This window comes from Seriola aureovittata, chromosome 10, assembly GCF_021018895.1.
Source record: "Seriola aureovittata isolate HTS-2021-v1 ecotype China chromosome 10, ASM2101889v1, whole genome shotgun sequence".
Lineage (NCBI taxonomy): Eukaryota > Metazoa > Chordata > Actinopteri > Carangiformes > Carangidae > Seriola > Seriola aureovittata.
This window is the reverse complement of record NC_079373.1, coordinates 16,696,774-16,714,905: the sequence shown is the minus strand read 5'-3', so window position 1 is coordinate 16,714,905 and position 18,132 is coordinate 16,696,774. Positions and strand designations below refer to the sequence as shown.

Here is an 18,132-nt window from a genome sequence, read left to right as displayed (position 1 = left end):
TAAGCAGCTGCTTAGGGCCCACGTGGCCACCAGGGATGATATTTTTTTGACTCACTATACTATGACTTTTTTAGTCTCATCATACTATGACGTTTTTTATGCCATACTATACTATGACGTTTTCTACCATTATTATAACATGGTGGTACAGTGGATAAAACTGTTGCCTCAAACTGCGAAGGTTGTGGGTTTGAATCCCGGCCATTGGGCCTTTCTGTGTGGAGTTTACATGTTCTCCCTGTTTATGCAACATACAGTCGGTCTATGATATATACCTACAATATAAACAGACCTACTGAAATACATGCTTCTATTAGCTAGACATATATCACAATATATGTTATTGGTCCAATTTCTAACAAGTTTCACATGTAATTTTTACATAAATAGGCTATACTTTATATACATGTATTATTTTAAATCATGTGTAGATATATGCAGATTCAACACATGTACATACTGTATATTACATTTGGGTATGGGCATTTCTAAACTTGTATGGTAATAAACTGGTTGACAGCATTAAAAAGTCAATTTCTATGTTTTAGAGGGGTGGCGGGATTGTTGCATCCCTACCAATGTTGAGACCATACCTACGCCCTTGGCCAAATGTCAGGCCAAAATTCTGCTTAGGGCCCCATAAAGGCTTGGGCCGGTTCTGTGTGAGTTGCAGCTTGGGGAATGACTGATGTTTTAACTGCCACTTGTGTGATCAATAAAGCTGACAGCTACACTCGACATTCGCACAATCACCTGAAAGCAAACAACAATAACCATGCACTAGTTTGATCGCTAGTGGGGGTTTGGCTAAGCACTCACAGTCTAACTCACACATACACAAGGATATTGTGACACCACTGACAGCTACAGTATGTGCAGCAAGTTTTTTTTTAGATAGGATAGATGTTTTTCCAATCTGTAGAATTTGTCCTGCACACCCTCCTTCCTTATTTGTGCATTCTAGGACGCTATGACATTGGGGATTTGAGAATTAGCGACTGAAATGCAAATGTTTTAATGGGAGAAGTGAGAAATGTTCCTTTTCATGTTATCTCTATAGGCTTCTTCCAGGGTTTGCCTCCCAACAGCACAGAATATAAATGCCTGTCACATTTCAAATTTTTTTGAAGTCTCATAACAAAATTCAGGTGCCCACATGAACATTAAAGCAGCTTTTTTCTCGCTGCAATCATTCTTCCAATTAATGCTTGCCATTAAAAGATCTCATCCTAATGTGTTTGAAATGTAAGTGATGGGGGAACAAATCTGCAGCCCTCATTCTATGCAAAGCCATGTGGATATCTTCCAAAGTTACAGTCGTGCAAAATTCTCTTTTTGTTTCCTTCAGCTCAGAGGAGAAACACAGTCCAGGGAAACATTAAGAGGAATTTAACACTAAAAAGACTGTAAGACTGTAATAACCTTCAGATAAATGTTGGAAGAAATTTTTTTTGCACAAAACGAGGGCTTTGCATTTTGTCCCTTGTCACATAAGAAGAGCTTTTTTAATGGCCAGTATGAACAGGATGAATGATTCAATGAAGTAAATCTTTTAATGCAGCTCTAGAGAAGAAGTTTCAAAACATTCCCCAAGTACAGTTAAATCACCATGCAACAATAGCAAGCAATGACTAAGCAAAGGGAGGGTTCATTGTGATGGATTAACAATTTCAAATAAGCTTTCTGTCTCCACAAGCTTATTCTCAGCAGTAACAAGAATGAAACTCAAAGAAGCTGAAATTATTCTGAAACTTTGTATGTTTTGAAAAACATTTGGTAATAAGCACTAATGGTAATGACTTCAAACACTCAAAACCAATAATGTGATACTTTGATTTCAACACTGTTCAACACTGATGATTTTTTTCCCATTCTCAGAAAAGGTGCATACTAAGTTGTTGGTTTAGGACAAGAGCACATTTTTCAAGTTGGAAAATCCTTTCAGTCGAAGCGCGTGATGACACACAGACCTCTGAGAGCTTTGAAGAGCTATGAAACAAAAATGCTGGCTGACAGTGAGACTTAAATTAGTGGTAAGGAGAACAAAGAAATGAGTGTGAGTGAGCAACATAAGACTTGGGAAATAAGGAACAATGTCATAGATAAAGAGTGAGTACAGCAAGAACAGAGAAGATGTAGGATGCTCGTAGTGCTGTGCAGTCCTCACTACTGTATTACCCAGTTATTACAAGACTACAACCGTGAGAGCACTAACACCCTGCTGCTCCTGCCAGACTCTCAGTAATTGGGCTTAGTTTTAAATAGTCTTTCTCTTTTACTGTGTGCTTCTAAAATAGTCTCCAAATAACCATGTGACGGCATCATTAGCTGATGAGCTCAGCCTTATCCGCCTCTGCATCAAACAATCTCTTTCATCATATTTTTTTGGTCAGGCTGCCTCTGGCACCATTTAACTTCTTATTTGACCTTGTATCTGACTTCTAATAAATCTTCATATTTGACACCAAAGGTAATGGAAAGAAAATATGGTGTTTTACTTGGTGAAAGATGCCCATCCACAGTCCCTACAAAATACCTGTGTATCTCTCGTGTCCTCTAGGACAAACAGCAGATAAATGTGAAAGCAGGGCATTTGGATTCAGCACTGTGTTCCCATAATTCTGTTCTCACAGATTTTGACAGATTATGGCCTACTTTAGGGTGTTAGATCATCTTTGTGGCAGGAATATATTTCAACAAAGAAAAAAAAGTACATCCATTTTGTAAGTGATTCGCATTCTGAATTTTCACATTTGAGCTTAATGAACATCCTAGCCAGCACTCTTCTTCAACATCCAACCCCAAATAGTGCTACTTCTGTGAAAGTTTTATAAGTCACTAAAACCAATTCTCTCTTAACAGTCAATCCTCCTATATCATCCTCCTGTCACTCAGGCTGTCAGATGAGTCTGCATGTCCTCTGTGTCTCCTGCATGTCATCCTGCCTGCTGTTTTGTCGGTCTAGCTGCCGGCTACGGTTTATAATAGTCTCCTGTCCCTCCTGAGGGGGGCTGGTTCTTGCCTGCAGATCCCATCCCTGCACACAGGCCTGAATAAGACTCTTAATCTCCACAGTCTTATCACTCATCTCTATCACATCCAGGCTTTGGGCGCTATCTGTGTGTGCGCATGTGTCAGGCGTATGTGAGTTCTGTTTGTGTCCACTCTCCTAACCCACCTTTCGGCCCCAAAGAACAGTTGCCATGGTGACCGCACCCGTCAGGTTTGGTGGGACGGGCTAGTAGTTAAAGCCTTTCAACAATCCCGAGCAACCTCTCACCCTCCCTCTTCTTCCTTTTCCTCCAGGAAAAAAAATAGCCCACCCTTCACCACTATGCTACTCCAATGAAAGGGTTTCTAAAAAAGAAAGAGCTGAACTGAAACTCCCACTTGTGCGCCACCGCTGAAGTACATAACCTGTTACAAATCGAACAATGAGTGACATGTCTTTTTAGCTGCAGCTCCTACTGAGTCTGATTCTCTGTGATACACAAGCAAAAGTGATATTCATAGCCCATTTTTTCACCGGCGTCTGAAGCCTTTTATTCATGAACATACCTTAGAGTATTCCCCACATGTGCATGAACCAATAAAAATACACGAACAGTATGTCCCCCCCAGTTTACAACTTAAGAATGTAGCTCCATGCAAAAATGAAAATCAAATATTGTACTTAGTGACATGAGTCTCAAAATTAAGGTTGGTATTAAATAAGACTTTACTTTTACTTTATTTAGATTTTATATCTATAAGCACATTGTCAGGGCCACTGATAATATTCTAATTTTTTTTGCTGGATGTATCTGAAGGGAGTTAACAGTTTTTCATGTCAAATAGACACTCTTTTATGGTGGACAAGCTAGTGGGGTTTTCAGGCTTTACCGGTACATATATCAGAGTATCATCAGCATAGAAATGGTAGTTAATGTATATAATATAAAAGGAAAAAAATAATTGGTCCCAAAATGGAGCCCTGGGGCACCCCAGAATGTACTATGGCGGGGGATGAAACATAATCACCAATAGAAATAAAACATTTATGGTTAGAGAAACAGGAGGTAAAGCAGTAGTAGTAATTTGTATTGTTATTGGTTATTAAATCAGTGTTGCTATTAAAAATACTTACAGTAGTATATCTCACTTCATTCATCAGCCATGCTACTTTCTTAACCCTAACCTTGCTCTCTATTATTTTACAGTCACTATTTATCAGTCACTCCTCTTTCTCTCACCTGCCCTTCAACCTCGCATGTCCTGTCTTTCCCACTGTCCCTCCTTTCTGCTTCTTCCTCTTTGTCCTCTCCCGTGGATGTTCTCCAGATGCTGAAGTCATCCATTAACTGTAACCCACCTCCCTTCCACTCCTCTGGCCGCCCACAGTAAGCTGTGACTGAGTGTTATGGGGGGGTCTGATAGTGGCAAGCAATGGAGCGGACAAGTTATTACAGGACAGGCAAATAGAGGTCCGATGAAGCATGAAAACTTCCCTTCCCCAAAGCGCCACACACACACACACACACACACACACACACACATACATACTGAGGGATATGCAGACTGAAGGACAGAAATGGAGACAGACAAAAACACATGAGTACAACAGAAATATATTTTATGGTTTCTTGGAAGAAGCCATGGAGACATGCAGAAGTTCTTAATGAGAAAAAGATAGGCAGGCTTATACAGTACTACACACACACATAGAGCCTGCCCATTAATGTCTTCTTTCTTTGTGCATGCTAACGAGAACAGACATATAGTACATGACAGGGCACAGCAACAGGAACAGGGTGACAGCATGGGACATGAATATTAATACTAGGATGCCGAAGGGATCTGGAACAGTCCTGTCGCAGAGCAGTTAACATGCTTTGCTTCCCAGCGTTGCTTGGCAGAGCAGCTTTCAATCAATCAATCTTTCATGTCCCACCAGGGGGAAGTTTGTTGGCAGCAAGGATTTATAAAAACAATAACACATAACAGAGGACAACGAGGGTGATCACACGCTAAAGTGAAGGGTGCAATTCCTAAGGTCTCAAGAGAGTAGAGGTCTAGGATGTAGATGAAAATGCTGAATTAAAGTTCAAACAGTTCAGTTGAATTTTAAAACCAGCCACAATAAATGAAGCTCTCAGTCTTTTGGTTTAAAAATGTTGGCAGCCTGAAATGATTGCATGAAGGCAATTGCTCAAAAGGCTTTGGCAGTGGGTGTAGGTCAGAGCGATAAAGTATTTCATTTGCCGCAAATACATTGTGTCAAGCAAGCAACCACCTAATGAAAAATCCACTGTCCTCAATGGGAGGACACTGGACCTGTACAGACTTTGGTCAAATGCGGTGAAAACTTCAAATTTTTCAAGGTCTCTGTTAGATAAAATACACCTTAATGTTTCACAGGTTCTTAGAAGGGATGCCTGCATCAAAAGCCATTTATCAGTGTTGCCTGAGTTACTGCTGGTCTCATCTGTAAGATACAGCACACAAACAAACACCATACATCTCAGGTGCAATAGTGAAAACATGCGAGCGGGGATAGAGGTGAGGCATGGACTCCATTTATGCGTGGAATTAAAGTTTGATCTCTATCTGGGCGTCTTATCTAGGTAAAGAAGATTGGATGTTAATGGAAGGTGCTTGAACACTATCAGAATGTGACTGGGGGAGACTGACCACCTCTGGTGTTGATCAGGCTGGCAGAGTGATTGGATTGCAGTAGACAGTGTCCACTCCTGGGTTGGAAGTGAAATCACTGCTGGCCTTTGCTCTGCTACTAGCCAAGATGATTCACTAAGAAGAAGAAAAAAAAGCACAATTCTCATCTCCAAAATCAACAAGAAAACAATGAAACATTCACAGATGTGGCAAAAAGCAATTGCTGTAACAATCACCTTTTTGTTTTCACATACCTTCTGAGAAGGTCTGTACAGTATCCCCACCTCACCTGCATGTTTTTTGTTGACAATAGATGAACCTCCTGCCTCCTCACCCACTCACCTACTTTGCATAGTGTGCATAAAAAATGTGACCAAATCGCAATGCAGGCAGAATGCAGGCAAGAAGAAAGGGAAAAATTGCCAGGAGTAAATGCAGCGGAGTGAGTGTGTTATATTCCGGATGCAGACTCAGGTTTCATAGCAGGTGTAAATTGGGTCAGAAAGACAGTAAAAGTGGGATAGTTTCAGTCTTATAATCCTTTTTAGCAAAGTTTATTGCGACCACAACCACCACAGTCACTTTTAAGAGTTTGTTTTTCACCATCTTGATTCCACTCTCTGGTATTGGAGTCTGAAGTGAGTAGAGTGCTCCAAACAACCCACAAGTTGCCGTTTGTAGTCCCCCACCCCCACAATTTTTTTTTCAGATTCCTCCACCATGTGACATGGGTTTAGTTAGCTCACTCTGGACCAGGATGAAAGGATCTCTGGGATTTTGTTTGTATTGCTGTTTTTACGCGTGTGAGCATCAGAAAGCAGTCTGTGTGTGAGTGTGTTTGAACTTTACCTTTGAACTTACTGTAAGGTATGTTCATGAATCTATGTGCCTAGCAGGCGTGCACTCTCTGTGTGACTGTATGTTAATTACACATGTGTGCATCTCTTTGTGGGTATGTTTGAAGCCAGATGGCCCCCAACGCAACACAACACTCAACTCAATACACACCCTCCCCCCTGCTCTGGATGCCCGCCCAATACTAACAGATGAAGTGTGTATGTGTGTGTGTGTGTGTGTGTATATATATATATATATATATATATATATATATACATGTGACCAAGTAAAAATGTGAACTGTCTGCCCCCTAGTGGTTTTCTTCTGTTCTCTTCTGTTCTCTTCTGTTCTGTTCTGTTCTGTTCTGTTCTCTTCTCTTCTCTTCTCTTCTCTTCTCTTCTCTTCTCTTCTCTTCTCTTCTCTTCTCATGTTCCCATCATCTATATGGAACTTAATGTGCTGTCACTGGTTCTGCACCTCATTTTATCACTCTGTCGTTGTGGGCGTAGCTGTGGCAACAGGGCTGCTAAATCTGCCAAATGATCCAGCAGCCCCACACCTGTAATTAACGTCAGACAAAGTGACTCTGCAATAAGGGGAAGCGTGTGCTGTGACCAACCTCCATCAGCTGAAGACAACCACACTCGACACGTAGCAGCAAACCCCGGAATGCTGAAGCCAGGGAATGATTATTTCGCCCACCCCACCTCCTCACTTTGGACTTTTTTTTAAAGATGGCACTTTGTGAATGTGAAATGAGCCTTCAGTGCATAGGGAAAGTACAGCACATCTGTGCAGCCCCTATCTTTTCCCCCAGGAATGAGCCAGAGGGGGGAAATATCTCCATTCCCTTTATTCAGAGGCGTTTTAAGTGTGGCAATTAAGATATGTGGAGTCTTTTATTAGCCTGATTTCTTTTCATTTTATTTTGCTCATTCATCTTTGAATAAGCGTATTCTGACAGTTGTTAGTTAGCATATTCAGTGGCAGGTAGCCAATCAGGATAAAGGAATGCGCCCCATTTAAAAAAAGAAAAGAAAAAGCTTGTATCTCAGCAACCTAATGGCATGTTTGCTGTTGATCTGCGGCATAGTTTGATTAAAGACAGACAAAGGAGTGCTTCAGAGCTTGTTTTAATCACTACATGCTCAATAGCCTATTGTGCGCTAACATCGGCCCTCACTTTGCTTCAGTTGCTGCATACAGTTTGCTGTGTTAGTGGGGCGCGTATGTGTGCACCAGTGTTCTGTCTCATCTTGGTCTGTGTCTCTCCGTGGATTCAATGGATTTCTGTTTTCACTTGACTTCAACTCAGATCTATTGTGATGTGAAAGCTTCCTCTCCTGTTGCTCATGGGCTGTGCTGCAGTGTAATGTAATCTTGGGGTAGTCTTTAGAAGGTGGTGTTTTCTAAATTAGTGTCAATGAGTAAAACACACACGCACACACACACAAATGTTTAGTTATGTATGTAGAGACAGTAATTTAGATTTTACCATGTGGACAGTCTCATGAGGAATAAAAAAATAGATACAGTTATTTAATTGATTAATTTGAGTAAGATACTACTTGGATTTTTAAGACAGTTGCCAGGGATGTTAAAGGCGAATAACAATATCAACAACAAAAAAAACACTGATAATGATATATTTGTTTTTTGACATTGACATACACCATAACCAAGATGCTCTATTCTGTTTCACTGTGACTTAAAGATGAAGACATGTACACAGTTCTACAGCGGACAAACTACATCATGTAATTGCCACACACTGTTTCAAAATTACATTTTTGCCTGGTATGACCTCGCTACACCCTGACAACCACAGAACTACGTTTAGCTCCTTTTATTTCACACAGAAGTAGAAGAAAAAAGGAAACTGTCAAAAAAAATGAGGATTTGTTGCCAGGTTTACAAAAGATGGCACAAGAAGAGAAGAGAGCAACACTAAACGGGATGTAGGCAGAAAGAGTGAATTCCTGGTTGAAGGCATACAGCAGGGGGTCTGGGTGACTCAGCCTCTTTTAATAGATTTAAGGCTAGTTTGGAACAGCGTGTGTGAAGTTAAATGTCTTTAGTCTGCGATTGAGGAGTGTGCACATGTAAGTTGAAAAGACATAATATTCATCTCCTTGCTCCCTCTCCCTTTAGACATCCACATCTGTTTCTAGCTTTATCCTCTTCAACTCCTCTCATCTGTCCACTGTTGTGCTGCCTGACCTCTCTGCGTCCCTATAATTCTCTCCTCTCATGCAGGGGTAATAAGATTGATGCAGGCGGGAGATAATGAAATGCAAAAAAAGTGGTAGACTATTGGAGAAAGAAAGGCAGTGAAAGAGGGAACAGGATGGGATTGTGCAAAATAAAAGTAAGAGAAAGTGGAGAAAGATTGAATAGAGATTCAATAGGTTTTTTTTCCGCCATTGATAAGCATTCTATTGAGTGCATAATCCAGGCTGAGTGCAGTTGTTGTATATCATAAAGACATGGTACATGTCATCTCCATGTCAGTAAATTACCAACAAGAGGGGAGCAGAGTGGGATAGAGGGAGGAGAGGAGAGGGAAGAGCTCTGGAAAGCACAAAGCCGAGGGGGAGGGAGAGGAGATATTAGAGGAGAAACAAGAGGGGGTAACAAAAGGCACCAGCCGTGGTGGAGCGGAGGCGAGAGGGGAGGAGAGGACAGGGGAGGGGAGAGGATGAGATGGAGAGATGTGGAGAGGAGGCACTCTCATGTAATTAAAGTGGCCTAGTTGAAAGGCTGCACCTTGCCCCCCTCCCCAAGCCTCCACACATGGCAGGTTTATGAAGACAGTATAGAAGGGGTGCGGTTAGAGGTGCCAGCGTCCCTGGGAGAACTGCAGAGTTAGGTTTTTAATGTGGAACACAAGTGCATCTATGTGCAGACCCCTTTTTAACAAGCAGCTTCACTCAGAAATACTGGGTGGGGTAGTGTTTCCCCCGTCAAGATGTTTTGAAATTCCTGGTAATTTCCCTTTATCTCTCACTGATCCGCCCACAGAACAAAAGCCAAAACTCTCACACACTGCTAGTATTTTAGAAAAGTTACATAAAAATGAACATTATTAAAGACTCAATTCACAACCTTGTTTGTCCCTCCTTTCAAAATCACAGCAGCAAAGTCAACAGTGTAGCAAAACCTCAACAACTTGGTTCAAACTCAAGGCAAGGTCAGGCCATCAAAAGAAGCCCACTGTCGTTTAGCTAGACCATGCCTGTATTGTTTAAAATATCAATACTGTTATCTTTTTGCATATAACTGAATAGTCAATGTTAAGTCAATATGGTCAAGTTTGCATTATTAGTGAAAGAAGCTTTTAGCTAATTATTGTAACCATTTGTCTAATAACTATGTCAACTGTTTATCAATTAGCTACTATAGCCATTTATTTACTCTCTTAGCTAATTCAACCATTATCATTAATATTGTTTTATTAATCATTTATCTATTACTTTAAGCTTTTAACTATTTCAACAGTTTATATATCTGTTGAAACTTTTATCTAGCTTTTTCCACTTTGGAATTCCTCCAGTCCTCTGTCGACTGCAAAAGTACCCTATGGGGTATTAAGTACTCCTGGTTGGGAATCAATGACCTGCTTCAAAAAGAGTTTGAAATTTAAAGTTTGAAAGTGCGTTCAAGTTCATTGATTTGAATCATCTGTCCTATACCTAAATTAGATTACCCTCTTTGATCTTGAAGTGTGCAGATATGTTAATCTATAGAATTTGAAATAAAAAGACTGCATCAGACTTTGGAGCGTGTGACTTTTTCCCCCTTTTTCCTTTGATGTTACTTAAACACAACATCTGGTCTTGGTTTAGCTATCCAGGACTTTGATGTGTGAATCCATTCTTTACAGAGATGAAATTTGCTTTTAAAAGCTAACGCCAAGATTCGCAGATAGAAAAACTAATAGTTTTATCCTGAGTGCATGTGTCCATAAGGTGCTGGTGTGTGATTCGGTCTCTTTCTCTTTTTCCCCCCGTCTTTTCATCTCTTGTGTGATTTGAAACAGCCTTTCAGGCCTCTATTGCTAATGTACTGAGTAGGCTGCCATTGTTAATGTTACAGCATTATGAGTTCCTTTTGTGTGTGTTACTCTCTGCTCCCAGAGGCCTGCACTGAAACCTGATAGGCAGCATAGGGTGGCAGCGGTGGGACCTCTTTATTTGTGCTTTTTTTACTAGGTAATTATGGAAATAATTCTTCTTTGTTTTGGCCTTTCTCTGCTGACAGTCCAGTTCATAATTAATTGGTAGCATGAAAGACTGGCCAATTTTAAATCACAAGGGAGGGGTCGAGGGGGCTTGTTTTATTGGCCGGTGCCGGGTTGGGGCGGTGGGCGGTTGGAGCATCTGAATTAGATTAGATTTAATTAAGGCATAGGGCCCCTGACTACACATTGGTTCATAAATAGGCTGTTTGCCAAGCTGGGAATTCAACAGTGTGTGCACACACATACACACACAGCTGAAGACTCCTCAAGGCCTTCAAGGTCAGGTAGACAGGGGAAACATGCAGCATGGTGTCTGGATGAAAGAGAGAACATGCTGAAAAAAACTCCTCCTCTAATGATATCTTGCTGGTTTGTCCACACAAATGCTCTGACAAATACTGAGCTTTTAAAATCTCTCTAACCCCCAGCACCTTCTTCTTAAAGGAACAGTTTGATAGTTGGGGAAATACACTTAACTCCTGAGAGATAGATAAGAAGACTGATACCACCCTCATGTCTGTCCATTAATTATGAAGCAGCTGGATAGCTTAGCTTAGCATAAAGACTGGAAACAGGGGAAAACAGCTAGCTTCAGTCTGTCAGACGGTGACAAGATATGCTTACAATCACCTCTAGAGCTCACTCTATAACATGTTTTATCTCACTTGTTTAATCTGAATTAAAAAGATAGGGTCTCCTCTCATAGGCATTTTATTTGACAATGTAGATCAGACCTGTAACTCCCTTTAACATGGTCACACTGGTTGACTTTTTGCGCACGTTCGGTTTGATTCTCTGCAGCCCTGTAGCTCTAGCTTGTACATGTGGAGGGAATCTCTGTGCTAAACACAATATCCCCCAAGAGCCTGTAAGTCTATGTAAGCTTGGAATACTTCAAAAAGCTCCAAAAAGGCTTGCCTGCTTTGCAGTTTCAGGGGATCTAATCCTTAGAGATGGAAGCATTTTCAGACTATTGATTCAACCCCGAGATATCTCGTAATGGTCATTTCCTGGCAAGCTTTCTGTGCAATATCCTCAACTGTCAGTGTGATGGCTAGTGGACAGAGATGTGAGTTCCTTTAACTATATTAGCCTTTAATACACACAGTGTGTTGAGGAGCATCACAAAAACCTCAAACACAGAACATAGAAAGTGTCTCAGTGAGTGTTTTGAACCTTTTATGAGGCACACAGAGGTTTGATGTTTACAGGCCCCAGAGGCATTAGTGTAATTTGAACTGAAACAGCAACTGTAAAATACTTTTATGTAACCCATTCCTCATTAGCACATCCTCTCTGCAGATCCGTAATAAATAGGATTCCTTCCACTCTCCCTCCCTCTCTCTTTAGTACAACAGTACTGTCTGCCGGTAAGCAGCTGAAACACCATTTACATGAGCGTCACCCCGAGTGCCTGATTGAAATTCTCACACTGTAATATCAGTCAGCGGAAATGTTTAAGCGCTATTCCCTCATCCCATCTGGAATAATAAGATGCAGTGCTCTCTGGCATTACACTAGTCCCTTTCCTCATTTCAGGCCAGCGAGTTGGCTGCTGTGCGTTTCTTACTGCTGGCCACAGCTCTCATCGTGAACATTCCCCGGACTACTAAGTAGTTTGCAGACTCCCCCTTTCCCTGTGACAAACATGGTAATCTGTGACGGCCCCTGGTGTTCCTCTGCCTTCTCTCATCTTCAACGCTGAGCAACTCAAGTCGTGTTTTATCTAAAGCTGCTGTAAGCTGTTTTGCCCTCACAAAGAATTATTTAGCCTCTCTGTTCTTTCTCTTTATTCATAATAAAGAGTGGGGTCCCTACTTTTAAATTGGGTCCCTACTTTTCAAAAGTAGCCTCTGCTCTGTACAAGATGCTGGAGCTCTTGGGGAGAGTCTGTTTGCTGTTTTGCTTATTATGTTGCGCTGTCATCTCCAAGAGAGGCTGCCTCTACTGAATCACACAGAACACATTTCAAAATGAACCTGAAAACAATTTACTGCTTGATATTCATAACCGTCCACTTCACTCCCGTCTTCATTCCCTTGGCTCTGCAACTCCACAACTCATCCTTCTGTTTCCTCAACCTCCTGTTCCGTTAAATTGTTTACCCCGTCTCCATGCTTCCTTCCTCCATTCCCCTCTGTGTCTCCCACACTACTGACTCTTTTCCCCAAGCTCCGGCATCATCCCATCATCAATTTGCTCGTCATCTCCTTCCTCTCTCCTACAGAAGCTCCTGGACAGGACTTTGTGACACTGGACTACCGTCTGCGCTACTACCCCAGCATCACGTACGCCGTCATCGGCAGCGCCGTCATCTTCGTCCTGGTGGTGGCATTGCTGGCCTTGGTGCTGCATCACCAGAGGAAGCGGAGCGTCCTGCTGCCCAGAGGCGTAAGAGGGAGCTCACATCATCACCACCACCACCACCAGCCCCTGCTGCTGTCCCGTCTGGTCATCTTGGACCGTGGCCACGTACATCCCGGAGGTCCAGGTCTCTCCCCCAGCTCCCCCACCACAGCGGGCCAATACAGCTCAACTCCTCAGGCCCTGCAGCTGCTGTCTGGGACCCTGTATCGCTCCGGACTCTCCATGGACTCACCTCCGTCATACTCTCAAGCTGTTCTTGATGCCAGGTGAAAGGAATAATGATTCTAACAGCTGTATGGAGGTTAATAATCTTTAGTCTATAGCCATAAAGATTTGCACTGTGAACCAGGACTAAACCAATTGCAGAAACCATGGTGTTGAAAGTTGCAAATAACAACTCGAGTAAATATAAGCTAATTTAGTATATTAATACAAGATAATAAAAGTGTAATTTCATTCGCTCATTGGCTAATTTGTCTCATACATTTAATTTTCATACATAGTAAAGAATGCTATTTGAAATATCAGCAGGGAAAGCACAAACACAATCAATTAATCCTCTAATCTATTAGTTACTCATTTACTCATATACTCATTTATTTAACAAACAAGAATGCTGCTGTTTAAAAAGCTCATCATAAGTTACTAAAAAAAACAGAAACACATAGTATTTGCTAAAATATCTAAGTAATATTGATGTTGAGCAAGATAATCCTATTTAAAACATCACTATGCTTGCTTTTGTCATGTTCAGAGTTACTCAAAATGAGTAGCAAAGTGAATCATAATATAGTGGGAAAGAAGTCAAATGGAAAAAAAATCATGACTGAAAAAGCTTAAATGAAGATAACTTAATCAAATAAGCAAAAATGAGAATTGCACTGGGTCACAGGTGTCCTTAAATGATGACAAGCTCTTATATAATCAGATTATTTTCTAAGAAAGGGGGGGTACATCCTCAGTCTTTGCTGGCTGTTATATAGTCATTGTTCAGTCCTTATGCAATACATCATGAACCTGACATCATATCCTTCGTCTATTTCTTTCTTCTGTTTGTCCCCAGTCGGCCTCCCTGGTTTGATCTCCCTCCTCCTCCATACCTCCCTGATGGGGAGCTTCCATCAGAGGGCGAGCTGCCTCAATACGAGGGCCCGCAAGACCCTTCAAGCCGCCCTCCAGCATGTCCCACTGCACCCTCTACACCGCGAACTGTGGCCTCAGGCACACAGCCGAGTTCCAGCTCCAGAGAAGAGTCTGACCAGCTGTAGCCACTCTCTTTTTTAGACTGATAATAGTGAGAACTTAAGAGACCGCAGGACCGAAGGGCCCGGCTGCAGGGTCGCGTGAGACCGGGACAGTCCACAACAAAGACCTGCTGAGCTGCGGAGATTCAACAGGGACTGAGAGACTGAACAGCATCTTCAACTCACTTCCAACACATTGGCTCACTGAAGCACTGGACTGAGACCAGCTTCCCCCTGCTACACTGATCTTGTTTGCTGGCTCCCCCTGCTGGGGTCATGGCTGCACTACACCTTGATTGGTTACATATTCAATCATCTGTCATCAGTTCAGTGTTCCCGTTGAAGAGGTGCTGTGTATGAGTATGTAACAGTGACTCCAATCTGTGTGTCCAAAGAAGTAGGAGTAAACTGCCACTCATTAACATCATATATGATGACAGCAAAATGTGGCAGCACCCGAAATGGTCATTGTGTTGTAGTATAATCAAGCTAGAGTGGCAGCACCTGGAGAATTGAATGAAAATGATGCAGCATTTTGTAATATTCCTCACTCTACTTTACTCTACAATATTTTCCATTGTACGGTTTATAAAAGATTTTTATTGTGTTTAAATTGTAAAGTACCTGAATACTAGATAAAATCTAAACTGTTAAGAATCAGTGGTACATGTGATGATTAACTGTACTAAGAGAATTTTAGCAATGACATGTTGTTACTTGTTGTCACTGTTCTTACTCTCACTGAACTTTAAGATTCTTTCAAATTGAAGACAGTACAATGTAAGACTTGTGTTGCGTTTAAGAACTTAACAGAAACACATGCAGCCCAGTCTGAGGTACCCAAACATTTAAGCCTGTTTCCTCATTGTTGATGTGAACAGGGGAACTGATTATGTGGCCTGTAAAAAACACATTTTGTGTCTTACTTGGTGGTACTTAAAGCAAGAGACATTTCTAAAAGTCAGTGGAGGTTTTTGTGCCGTTTTTCACAAATCATTTTCACAGTATTTCTTGTTGTCATTTGGTTAAATTCCAGCTAAAAATGTTAGAAGGACCATTGAGATTTCATTAAATGATGCTTGGCAAAGATTACACAAGTATATGGTATATGTCTTTACCAAGTGAGTTTCATCTATCATTCCTCTGAGCAAAAGAAACACCTCTGCTGGCAAAGATAACATTGTTTTATTACATTTCTGTCTGAATAACAGACCAATAATGTTTTTTTGTTTTTTTTTTTAAAGACAAAAAGAAGTAAACACAAAGGATTTTGTTGAGGCCTTATTCTGTGCCAGTTTGGCCTTTAGTGCCTTTATATGTGATGTGTTTTGGGCACAAATAGCTTATTTAAAGCATATATAACATATAAAATGATCTCCTTTCAGATCAGATTGTTCAAATTCTGCTGGAGATGTGTTAATGGAATAATTTGTTAACTTTGGCTGCACTTCATTAAGGATTATCATCCTCAGAAGCATTGAACAACAGCTGATGAAATCCATAACTGAAGGATCTGTGTTATAAATGTACGATTGTCTTTTGGTCTTTGCTCATTTCAAAGTGGTTTGTTTGACACTGTACATAGGAGATAGGAAAGTAAAGAAATCTATTTAAAAGTAGAAATGTGCTTAGAGTTTAAAGTGAGAGATGAATGTGTAACAGTAAAATGTAGTTGTGCTTTGCCTCTTAGTTTTCCTCTAGAGCCAGCAGTGATGATGCTGGCACAAGACAACCAATCAAACCAAAGATAATCATTACTGGCCTTTTCTCCAAGGATATTAGCCTCCAAAGGAATGATTATGTGTCACAACTGTCTGTACCGTTATTGTATTAAAATGTGCAAAGGTTTATTGAGTCAAAAAGAATTCATGTTATTTGCTGTAAAACTGGAAAACATTTCTCAGGAGAAAATTGATGTTCTGTTGTTTATATCTTGGTTTTATTTTAGGAAAGTTTAAGATCAAATTCCATTTTTTCTTTTCCTGATGTTTCCCATCATTATCCACTGTACTCTGTACATTGAAAGTAATATAAATTTGTGACTCAGATCTGATGTGTATGAGTCTTCCTGGAGATGTAATGTTAAGTTATCAAAATTTTGTGGCACAAATTTATATTTATATTGTGGACATTTTTCTAATCTTTGTATTTTGTGAAATATTGGTTAATTTAACCCTCTTAAGCCTTGAACTGTTCTGTAAATCAAACCATGAGAGAGGTTTACCGTAGAGGGGTAATCTCTGTCTCTGTGATGGAGCTGTTAACAACTCACAGACGTCTGATACATGAGAATGGAATCAACCAAATGCAGCTTTTATTGTAAAGAGCAAGAGGCTGTAAAGCAATTATCATTTAGTTAGGAACCTCATGAGTCTCCTAAAGTACCCCCATTTCCCCTCCACACACTACTGTTATATTATGGCAGAGCCCTGCAGTTTTCCATTTCCACCAATAGATGTCACAATGTCACCATAATGGACGAAACTCAGAGCAGAATCGTCCAGTGTGCTAAACTGAAGCTCCTCTTTTCTGTCTTGCTATATTGTATATGTCAAGTTTTGGTTTTGTCAAAAATAGTTACTGATATTGATTTCGATGTAAAAAAAAAAAAACAAACAAAAAAAACCATTCAATCTCATATCTGCATATATGTTGGATTCATGGCAACTATCTACATCACTGACATCAATTTTTGTGAAAAGATGACTGACTGTGTACTATCTCACTAGTCGCCCCCTATTGTAATTGTAATGTCCCCCCTTCCCCTAAAAGAAACCCTGCATCTCATCTTACCCCTCCCATCCCAATATCCGCATCACATTATGATACATCAGATAACATATGATACCATCTCTGACAGCACAACACCCATCCCCTCTCCTTTCCTTCCCATCACTCTACCTGCCCCTCGCTTCCTAATAGTCCTTTATCCCAGGCTCATCTTTCATCTTCTCAACCTCACGCATCCCGTAATTTTCACCCCCCCCCCCCCTCCTCCATCCTCCAACGTTAGGAGCATTTCTGTCATCACCCCACTCGCCTCTACTTCATCTTAAACTCTGATGCTGGAGGCCCATGTTTGCTTAGCCCGAGCCCTTAACCACACAGACTTTAATTAAAAGCCTGCACGCTTCTCTTCCACTGTCTGTCCCTGTCTCTCTCTGCCCGGCAGCTGGTGAATTGGCAGAAGGGAATTTCTACATGTGTTTTCTGGCCCAGAGGATGCTCTCCCTTCAGTTATGCCCCACAAGAGATGAGACCAGGCCAAAATGAACGTTAAGCCAGTGGACCTTCAGTGGGCACTGACGCAGAGAGCAGTAAACATGATGTGAAAGATGACAATAAGAGAGAGGGGTAATAGCGGTAGTTGTGTTGGGTGTAGTAGCAAGGAAAGCGGTGACGTTAATGTTCATGCAGATGAGGATTATTGTTAACAGACTCCATGGCGATATTCCAAGGTGATGGAGGAGAGAGACTAGTTTTTCTCTCTTGGGGGTCTTTCATTTGGCATTACCGTAGCCGCTAGCTATTGGATACAGTGCAAGTGTGATAAAGCCGGCTAATATCCCACTGATAAAAAAGACCTTTAATTCTAACTAGTGCTGAATGAGACTCTTGAGGTGACTGAATATTGAATTTGCTCATGTGGTCTCTCATAATGTTTCTTTACCAGAAAAAGAGAAGAGAACTAAAGCTGAAGTAGGGACATAAATACAGATTTAGCTGCATAAGAGGTCCACTGTTCACTTCACTTTTACTCATGCAGCTCTCTCTCAAGGCCACTTTCACTCA

At 41.1% G+C, this 18,132-nt stretch overlaps 1 protein-coding gene across 2 annotated transcripts in view; it reads left to right on the top strand.

Moving 5' to 3' along the window:
• Positions 1-16,388, top strand: part of ldlrad3 (low density lipoprotein receptor class A domain containing 3) — a 75,288-nt gene extending 58,900 nt beyond the window's left edge. For both annotated transcript variants that reach the window (XM_056387862.1, XM_056387861.1), the window contains exons 5-6: positions 12,957-13,362; positions 14,160-16,388. In XM_056387862.1, coding sequence (XP_056243837.1) covers positions 12,957-13,362; positions 14,160-14,364 — 611 coding nt within the window. In that variant the 3' untranslated portion in view covers positions 14,365-16,388. The remainder of the gene's footprint in view (positions 1-12,956; positions 13,363-14,159) is intronic.
• The last annotated feature ends 1,744 nt before the right edge of the window (positions 16,389-18,132 follow it).